At 40.9% G+C, this 10458-nt stretch overlaps 1 protein-coding gene across 1 annotated transcript in view; it reads left to right on the top strand.

Annotated features, from left to right (window-relative positions):
- The window catches only part of NCOA2 (nuclear receptor coactivator 2), a 187225-nt gene extending 177895 nt beyond the window's left edge, over positions 1 to 9330 (top strand). The window contains exons 23-24 of the mRNA XM_080338682.1: positions 4265 to 4354; positions 9027 to 9330. Of these exons, the coding sequence (XP_080194808.1) occupies positions 4265 to 4354; positions 9027 to 9038 (102 nt within the window). The 3' untranslated portion in view covers positions 9039 to 9330. The remainder of the gene's footprint in view (positions 1 to 4264; positions 4355 to 9026) is intronic.
- The last annotated feature ends 1128 nt before the right edge of the window (positions 9331 to 10458 follow it).

Raw genomic sequence — 10458 nt, forward strand, 5'->3', positions numbered from 1 at the left:
TTTAAACAAGTTCAGTGATGGTGACTCAACCACTTCCCTGGGTAGCCTGTCCCAGTGCTTGATAACTTTCCAGTGAAAAAAATATTCATAATACCCTATTTTCTAGCCTAAACTGAGTAACAGACTATTTACTTTTTTCATATTGTCCTTCAGCTTAAATAGCTATTTTATCATGTTTCTAAAAGAGACATTCTATCAATATTCTATCAATATGTTTTGTTGTTGTTGTTTTGATGTTGTTGGATTGCTTTGGTTTGGGTTTCTCAGGCTTTTTCTTGCAAGTTCAACAAGCCACAGTGTTTCAGTCTCTTCTTGTAGGCTTTAAATTCCCTTTCCTTTTCTGCACCTGTTCCAGTTTGAATCAGTATTTTCTAAGCACCAGAGCCATGTGCGTAACACTAGTTCTTCCCCATTTTTCTTGGAATACTCTGACAGATATAGCCCCAGATCACATTTGTCTTCTACAGCTGCCACATACTAGTGACCTGAAGTAATCTGGATACTCCCAAATGTGTCACCTTCTCTGATATTCCTAGTTGCTACACCCAGCTATAGCAGACTTCTTTTTGTTATTAGTTCCCAAGAGCATACTGTTGCACATATTTAATGTAATAAAACAATAGTAAAACCAAAAAAGAAGAGAGTGGGGATTTGAACACAACAGCCCAGTCTGATTTCTCAGCATGCCAATGCTACATAACTTTCCCCAGGAACCTGAATTGAGAAACAAGCATTACAGAAAGAGATCTGGGTTTATTTCAAAGATTTCCATGCAGACTACTGTTTCCACTAACACAGTTGTTGCACTGCTTTTCTTCCTCTTAGACTGGAAGATCGTTTCAAGATAGCATGCATCTAACTTCCAGCAAGCTGAATAGGCTGAGGTTCTTTATCCATCTCAACATTTGTTTTTCAGCCCATCAGTCCCTTTGCGGGTCTGCTTTAAACCCCGTTGTTGTAACCTCCAAGTATGAACAGAGTAACCGGAGATGGTTATTTAACAGCGACTGCACCAAAGCTGGGTAGAGTCAAGTTCTTCTAATTTCTCTTTCAATCCATGGGTTGTCTTGCTCTGTTGGTGACAATGTCACACTAGGGAGCACATACTAAAACCCTTACGATGGTCCCCAAATTTTCCACAGCATGTTCTGCATAGATGAAACCTGCATTCTTTGTTCCCAAATGTATTGCCTGCCTTAAGTGCTCTGCCTCATTCTGTAACAGTAACCTGTTTTCCTCCTGATTTATCACCCCAGCACTGTGTCATCTGCAAACTCTGCAAGCAAATGTTTTATGTTTCATCTAGGTCAGAGGTGGCCAACTGGCAGCTGAGGGGCCATTTCTGGGCCACAAGACAGTACTTTTTAGTCCTCAGGAATGTTTGCTGTGCTGCTTCACATTTTCTTTGCTGAGAGTCAGGAATAAATAAAAATATTAATATTGAATTGGTTTATTTTTTTTCTGTGTTCAGGGCGTAGTGTTTTACAGTTTGGCGTCTTTATTTAGCAGTTGACCCAGGCTGTGCTAAACTTTTTCTTGTAACTGGTGGTTTTCAAAATGACTATATTTTCTGTAATTCTGCTGACAGTTGCCATTTCATTCATTCTTTTGGCTTTTTTAACAATATCACCTACACTTTTACTTACTTATTCATTGCTTTTTTTGTTGTTCTAGAATACATAATTTTAACTTCACACATTCTTTCTAACCACAGTGAATAACAGCGGTTATGCTACGCATGTGTTCAGGCTGCTGAAAAAAAAATCCTACTTCATATGTTATTGGATGGTTTTGGAAGTAATATTTTTTTACTTGTTAGTAAAAAGCCGTGCCTGTGCTTTTTTACCTGGTGAGAAGCACATATAGTACTTCTGGTACCAAACAAGTTTGTTTGGCTCTGTCTCCTGTCCCTCTTTGTGACACTATATTCTATCATACAGGCATATCCAGAGCTCAGAAAAGCTAAGTTTGGTGTTTTATCTGCTCATACTGGTGTATCTCCAGCTTCTCTTGTTTACAACCTAGCATCACCAAGCAGAAAATGAAGATTTTGCCCAAAATGTTGTGTTCCCCTGGGCTTGCTGTTTCTGATGCTTAGGGACTCTTTCATGTACTTGAGGGATCAAGCCTTGTCTCATTATCGTCTTCTCCCTTATAATTACCTTAAAGCTCTCTAGGCTATTCGTATTAGTGTCTTCTAGGAGGCTGATAGCAGGAATGCTGAAATGCTGGCTGCCAGCTCTGCAGGTTTCTTGTGCCCAAAACAGCTTGCCTAGGCACAGACAAAGTCTCAACCTTCACAGTGTTGCCCTGTTCACACAACTTGCTGTCTTCCTGGTAATCAATGTCACCTTGCTTGCACAGTAGACTGTTGGTATGTTTTTGCCTGTTACTTACTTTGCATCACAGATCCATGTTATTTACTGAGTTGTCAGAGGAGCAATATGAAACCTATGCAAGAGAAGAGACTTTTCAGTATATGAAATAAACCACTATTTAGACATCCACTCGGAGCAGATATTTATTAATCTGCACAGGTGCAGTACTCCGCAGGCCAGGATTATCATGGCATCTATGAACTGTTATCTTGAAGCAGTATTTTGGTTTTGTTCAGCATACTGAATGAAAGGAGCTCTGGAGTTGTAGAAAACTTTTCTGATTAGACACCTTGTACATAATTCTGCTTTATTAGCAGGAGGCTGTATTAATGTGCATAATTGCAAAGGAATTGTAAAACATCTTTTATCTTGTTTTTGTCAGATTTCCTATCAGGTATAACACCACTTCACCTATCTTCAGAAAAGAAGCCTGTGCATTCTGATGAATGTTGATCAATAGCTGTAAACACTTTTCAAACGTGGATTGTGTTACTGAGTCAAATGCATATAGATAAAGCTGCAAAGCTGTCTGCTTTCTTTCCAAACAAAACAATGTTGCTCTTTTCCTTTCTGATTTAAATTTTCAGATTCGGGTTTAACAGTCTGCGCTTTTGTATTAAGAAATAGAAAGCATCACCTGAAGGCTTGCGGCACCAAACAACCAATTTCTTCAGAGCTGAAATTCATATGGCAAAGATATTTAAGTTTTTAATCTTTCCTGTTGAACTGTAGTCTTGTCTCTGGCAGCGTTTGAAACTGCCTCTTTTGGTGCTTGCATGGGACTGCATTTGTCTTTGCGATGTTTCGCAAAATCGGTGAATAGCAACAGAAACAAGAGTCGGGAGGACCTGAAATAAGATTTTAGTGTGGTAAATTCAAGACAGTCTTACCCTGTTGCTGTAGCAGGTTGCTGTAGCTAAAGTGAGGTGATGCAGCAGCAGAATCTCCTCTCCTTGGCAACACAAGTCTTCTAAAGGGCAGATCACACAGAAAACATCTTTTTTCCTGCCAGCAAAATCTGGAGGGGCATATCTTTGCTATTATCACATCCGTCTAGTCTGAGGGAAGTAACAGAGAGAACCAATCCAAGAAAGACTCTCTAGGAAGAGGTTTCTCTCCTTGTAAAAATTCTAAGGCTGGATTTTCTAGTATTTCAGAACTGTGCCGAAAGTTGTGTTTTGTATTTCAAACCAGTTCCTACACAGTGAGATTAATCCTTTGATTGAGAAAGCAATGCTGTAAATTTAGCAAGCTACTCTTTCCACATAGCTAAGCATGACAGACCCCTTGGTTGTGCACAAACACACAGCTTCAATACTTTTCCTGTGGCTGTGTTCAGAAAACTGTTGAGACTATCCCTTTAGGAAAGCATGCAGCTGCAGGTTTTCCCATTTAATGCTATCTTTCTTCTGCTGTTTATGAGCAGAAAAATAAGTGTCATTAAAACTAGCTCAATAGTTGGTATAATTCAGCCTGCATATTATCTCATCAGGCTTCGAAAAAAACGTGTGGTGGTTTGCAAGCAGAAAAGTTGTGTGTTATTGAGGTTAGAAAAGCAGTTATGTGTTTCTGCTTTCAGAAATTTCGTAGCAGGCATGTCCTCTTCAAATAATACTGACCTAATTTGTGGAGCCTGCTTTGTAAAATGTGCACAAGGGTCATAGTATCAAGAATGAAATCTTTGTTGTTGACTGTGAGGCAGAATAATATGAGTCAAACACATGCTGTGCAAGAAGGGTGCTCTAGCTCTGTAGTCACTTCCCCAACTGCAACATCATCTCTAAAGTGAATGTTGGTATATGCAAGTAGCATAGTGGTTTATCATTCCCAGCCCTCTTCCCAACGTATTTTTTAATTAATTCTCCTTAATATCTTGTTACCAATAGGTTAATGATCCTGCTATGAGAGGAGGCAATCTTTTTCCAAACCAGCTGCCTGGAATGGATATGATAAAGCAGGACGGAGATGCAACACGGGTAAGAAATGCCAAACATAGGCGTGCGGAGGCAGCAGCACTGTAAACACAGTGTGGTCTGGAATGGATGCAGTATCTTTTTACTTACTTACAAAGTTGAAAGTCCCCAGGGTAATAGTAATTAAGCTTTTTGCAATTACTTTTTTTTAATTCCACTTTGGGTGACATCTATATTAAGTTCCTTGTTTAGATCCCACTAGCATTACCAAAGTGAATAATACAGAATACATTTACATTAACAGAATACAGTACATTATTGAATTAACACACAGTCACATTCAGCAGACTTATGTATAGTTGTATTTGCTTTTTACAGAGCAATTACATGACTATTTGCTGATGCTGGGAAAGACTTACTGTTGATTTATATTTGCACTGCTGCATGCTTAACCCACTTCATGTTTCATCCTGCCTAAGTGTTTTTTTCCACTGCTCATTGCATTATATATACTTAGGGTAAAAATCTCATGAATTATTTAATTTATTACTTTCTATACAGTGCTTCGTCTGAGAAGAGTAGGAGAACTGAACTAATTTTCACACAAATTTCCAGCTGACAGGGTAATTAGCGTTTGCTTAGGTCAAAACCGATTTGTATTCCAGACGGTAACAGTACTAAAGGAAAGACATTGTGGACTTCTTGGCGTGGGGCCAAGTCAATGAGGTAGTTACGTGCCCCATCCTCAGTGGAAGGAGTTTTTATAGAAACAACCGGCATTTAACATAAGTTTGTTACAGCAAACGCGGCATTCCGAGCCCTGATGCGGCTTGCAAGTGGAGCGCGGTATTTTCCCCGCGTGACCCGAGCATCGCGGCTGTGCAGACCCCCCAAAACCTCTCCGCACAGCGAGGCGGCCGCGCACCGACACCCGTGTCCGCCCCTGCCCCCGCTCCCCGCTCCCGCCGTGCCGCGGGCGCCACCTAGCGGCTACCGCCCGCCGCTCCCGCTCAGCGCTCCCGGTGCCGAGTTTTGGGCGGGAAGGCTTTAAAATTGGCCATTTCCTGAGCTCCGTGTGGCGACCGGGACAGGCAGGTCGGGGCCGTCGTTCCCGCAGGAGTCATTTTTGTGTAACCTGCTGGAGGTCCCTCCCTTGCGCCAGTGTTTCCTGTCATCTCCTTGGGTGCGGTGTTGACATCAGAAAGGTGGAATTAAATAAATGAATTTCCCTCCTATGCTGAATCCAATAGCAAAGTTTAAAGTTTTCTACTGTTAGAGAAAAAAAATTCAATAATAAGAGAACCTAAATAAGTTGACTGCAAGTGTAGCAAGAGTAGTGAAAATAAATGTGAAAGTATTGAGGAAGAAGTAACTGTACATCCACTTTATTGTATCCCTATGTGTGTGTGTGTGTGTGTGTGTGTGTGTGTGTGTGTGTGTTCAAAAGTTCCTGGAGGCCAATTCTTTTCACACCTCATGGCTCATATCAAAATACAGGTGTCTGTCTTTGCGAGTGGAGAATCTGTGCATAGAGAGTCTCTTCTGCAGCCATTTCTTGATCACTTTAATAAAAAGGTGCAGTGTGTTCTGCTTTAGTAGAAGTTGTCAGATACTAAGGTGTTATATTGCTACTTAGCACGTTCTCTAACCAGTTACATTTCATGTGCTAAGAGAAGCCAGACTGTCAGAGAACAAAATACCAGGTATCACTGAGGAAAGAAAGGGAAAATAAGGCTTATGAGGCAGAAGCAGGCTAAAGAGGAGGAAGGAGGAGATAGATTTTAAAGAATGGTTGAAGAGATAAGGAAAAGAGAGTGGATGTGACAGAAAGGGTAGGCAAGAGAGTGGAGAGAAGTCAGGGAAGAGGGTGCAGGTAGAAGGGCTTTGGGCAGGGGATCTGTGGGGCTTCAAATTAAAGTAGTGGAGTCAGTGCCATGGCAGTGAGACAGACAGTGGCCATGCAGGAGAGCAGTTTAGTCTCACCTGGAGAAAAGTGACTCCTTAAAATCTCTTGAATTATTTTGTAAGAGTACATCAGCCTGCACTTTGTCATTTTATATTCTACTAATGTAGCTCTGACCATCAGGGAAAATGTAGATGGTTTATATGCACTATAAATACTTTTTACTGAACTTTGAACTGCAATAGAGGTTAAGTAGGTACTATTTTCATGTGTCTGTGATATAAACTACTGCTATGTAACAAGTTTTTTTTAAAGCTCAAGCTGTGTAATTAGAAAGCTGAGGAGAGGATTAATGTGCTTCATCCCTTGGCAGTTGTGGCTTTAACATATGAAAGCTGAGAAATTCATCTTACAAATAAGAAACTGAGAAACTCATCTGACAAATTTTAGGGTTTTTTCAATGTTTTGCAAAGTTGATCTCAACATCTGTATCATTTAGAGGGATCAGTTCTGTTTAGACTTGAGTAACCAGGAAATAATATGCTGTTGCTGAGATCAGTACAACTATGGATGTCAGATTTCTACGGTTACTGTTTCAGTTTGTTTGCTTAATACTGTTTCACTTCAACATGCTAAGGATGAAGCTTCTACAGCATAAAACTTGCAAGGATACTACTGTTTAACAGAGAAGCTGTTTTGCAGTTAACCAGAGGACACAGAATTTTCTGTCTGTTTCAAGGCACGCTTCATTTGTAGAGCTGAAAATAGATGCAGCTGCAACAGTTTAATATATTGTTTTGCGATTATTGGAAAAAATTTGTATTAACTAATTTCACATGGTAAAAGCAAATTTTGAACCTGTTGCTACTTAAAAATAAATGTCTGAAGCATACTGCTTGTAGCTGAGGTTTTTGAGGGGTGTCCAGTTTAACTTACTACAGTATAGCAATAATCTTACAGTCAATGGTCTCTGGGATTTTCAGGTTACTTCTCTACTCTGAAGTTGCATACATTGGCCAAGGTATTCTGAGCAGTTTTTCCCACATTCACTATCAGTCTGGAAATCATAATTTGATGTATTTCTTTAAAGTCCTGTTTGCTTTGGTTACATCTAAATAAAAAGGGGTGGAGGAATGTTTTTCTAGAATGTGCCTTCTTTGTCCTCTTCCCTCCTTTATATATTTTATCACCCTGCAACTCAAATATTTGTTAAATTATTTTTCTTTTTTTCAAGTCACTGGTATAGTGGAGGCATTTATTTAGCATCTCTGTAGAGATACTATTTGCTAAATATCCACTCTGAAGATAAGGACATATTTGGATTTTTACTTCTGTTCCACATTTTATGGTCAAAAAACCACTAGCAGGGTCCCCAAACTGCCTCCTAACATGTCTGGGAGAAGAGCCAAAGTTTAGCTTGTCCATATTAGTTGGGATTTTGATGGACGCAAGTGTGGTGTCTCTGCACTGTGATAAACAGAGGAAGAGCAGGAGCAGGACTCACTGTGTTGGCCTCCAGACTGTGCTTATGGCTGCTCACCCCTAAAGAGCTGCGCTGGGAATAGCAGGTGTACAGAACAGAGGACCTTGCTTCCCCAAACTGCAGGATGGTTCCTGACGCTGGCTTTATTTAACAGTAGAGATACATTTCTAGTCCTTCTGTGATTGCAGCGGAAGGTGTGGTAAAGTCCAGACCGTGGTGCAGACAGCTTCCAGAAGGCAGCCTAGCAGCATGCACCTGGTCCGGTGAGGAAGCTCCTGCTGCCCACACTGTCCTCGAGCAAACAGGGTCTTCCATGTCCTGGCAGGAGGCTGCGAGCGAAGAGCTGCTCCACTGCCAGAGCCACAGGATACGAGTGAAAAGCAACCCCGTGGGAGAAGAAAAATGGGGTTTGGCTGGATTGACTCTGTGCCCTGACTGACCACAGCACCCCATGGGACCAGGGGCTTGCAAGGGGAGGAAGGCAGAGAGGTGCAGGCTGCAGTCACTGGAAGGGACAGTCTTAAAACAACTGTGAAAGCCACATCCTGAGGTTTTCTTAAATAAGAAAGTTCAAGCTAATCAGCTCAGCTGAAACTAGTTTGTACTATGTCTAAAGATACTGCAAAGATACTAAGTAAGAAATAAAGAACATCTTCTTCTTTATTCCTTTTTTATGATTCTTGGAGGGGAAAGTGAACAAGGCAGTTGTTTCCTTTGAGATTGATACAGCAGTAAGACAGGGAGATTTTGCACATACCCGAAGTATGAGACTTCTCTTAAACCATATTGCTGTACCTTTAGCTGGTGTCTACAGGAGGCAGATGATCCTGAGTTGTTAAAATGTCCATGATAATTGGAATGAATTAAGGACCTAAGAGACAGTGAAATTAAACCCCCGCAGATAACGAATCATAGAATAGTTTGGGTTGGAAGGAACTTTCACAGGTCATCTAGTCCAACCCCCCGGAATGAGCAGGGACATCTTCAGCTAGATCACGTTGCTCAGAGCCCTGTCCAGCCTGGCCTGGGATGTCTCCAGGGATGGGGCATCTACCACCTCTCTGGGCAACCTGTGCCAGTGTTTGACCACCCTCATTGTAGAAAATTTCTTCCTCATGTCTAGCTTGGAATGAAATTACAGGTCAGTTGTATCAGTGTACATAAAGAAAAGCCTAGCTTTATAAATTCAACTTAATTTTCAGGTTTAAAATAAATACACTAACATATGATCAACAGTGGATGCTGCATCCAGCTGTTGTTGACCTATCCATCTTCACTGTCCCAGAAGGAACAATTCATTTGCTTTTCTCCAATTTCTCCTTTATTTTTTTTGCTTTTTTCTTTTTCAGAAATATTGCTGACCCTGAGGATGGTTCGATTGCTCCTTTCTTCAGCTGACTGGGCTTACGGCCCCAAATCCTTACCGGTTTGAAGAGCTGTGTCTGTTTGTCGTGACCCAGCCGAGCTGCCAGCGCTGGTGGCAGCCACTGCCGCCGTATTACTCGGCCCCGCCTGCCCCAGGGAGCTGGGCGGTCCTGGCCCAAGAGCAGCCTCTTCTTTGACAGTCTGAAGCTCGCGGACAGACAGTTGCTCAGTCTGTTCACTGCATTCACCTTAGTGCAACTTAGATCTCTCCTGCGAAGTAAATGTTGACAGGCAGTTTTCATAAACCATGTCGGATTGAATGTATTTAAATGTATGTATTTAAGGAAAAACAACCATGCTCTCGTTCTGTTTCTGTTTAGTTCTAGACTTTGGTTTGGTTGGGTTTTGTTTTTGTTTTTGTTTTTTTTTGCTTTGTTTTCCCTGGCTTACTCAGTCTGGTGCAAAGGATTCAGTTCCGTCTGAAAACTGGTGTTTTAGACTAAGGCCTGCATTTTGGGGCGGAGAGGAGGCGTGGAGGAGGGTGTAGAAGCAACGTCTGGTGCACCTAGAGACCTCCAACGAGCACGTTCCACTGACAACAAGTCAGAGAAGATGAACCAATGTAGAAAACTACACAGACCAATTTTGAATGGGGTTAAAGTTGTAAAACAGATGACAATTACCCTGTGAGAGGGCTGTTTATAAGGGGTGTTTTGGTTGGGTTTTGTGGTAATGTTTATAATGCAAGTCATGAATCCAAAAATACAAGTTGGTTATATTTGTTTCTGATTAAATTCCTGGCAATCAGCAAAACCTGATTTTTGTAATCTGGCTCTCCTGACGTCTGTCATCTTCCTCTTCTTTCTAATAGAATTTAAAAAAAAAAAGAAAAAAAAAAGAAAAAAAGGTTACCCCTTTATTTCCCTGGATGTGTTTCCAGCAATCTGGATGGCCAGTTACTGGGTGCTGAACAGCAAAGTTCAATGGTAATGCATGTACTGATTATGGTAGTGGCAGAATTGGTGCGTAATATCAAATAGCTCAAGATACCTGCTTTAAAGCATGATAATTTATGGGTCCCATCCCCTTAACTGGGAAAATAACAGTTCCTGTAATACCTATAGCAGATATCACTACAGACTTCACCACTATCGTGTGTTTCTGATTATTTTAAAGCAGTGTGAACTACAAGGACGTTTTGTAAGGTACACACAATCCAGTTTATATGTAAACAAGCAATAATTTAAGTTGGAAACTTAAGTGTTTTACTTGTATAATTTTTGTGAGATATACATGTTGTGAAGTTGATTCCAAATGAGGTACTTCAGTATTAAATTAGATATCTTCTTAGCCGTGTGTGTCTCCTGGAAAAGTGTTTTGTAGAGGATCACAAAGCCTTGATTAGACCTAATTTGT

Source organism: Nesoenas mayeri (assembly GCF_963082525.1).
Source record: "Nesoenas mayeri genome assembly, chromosome: 2".
Taxonomy (NCBI): Eukaryota; Metazoa; Chordata; class Aves; order Columbiformes; family Columbidae; genus Nesoenas; species Nesoenas mayeri.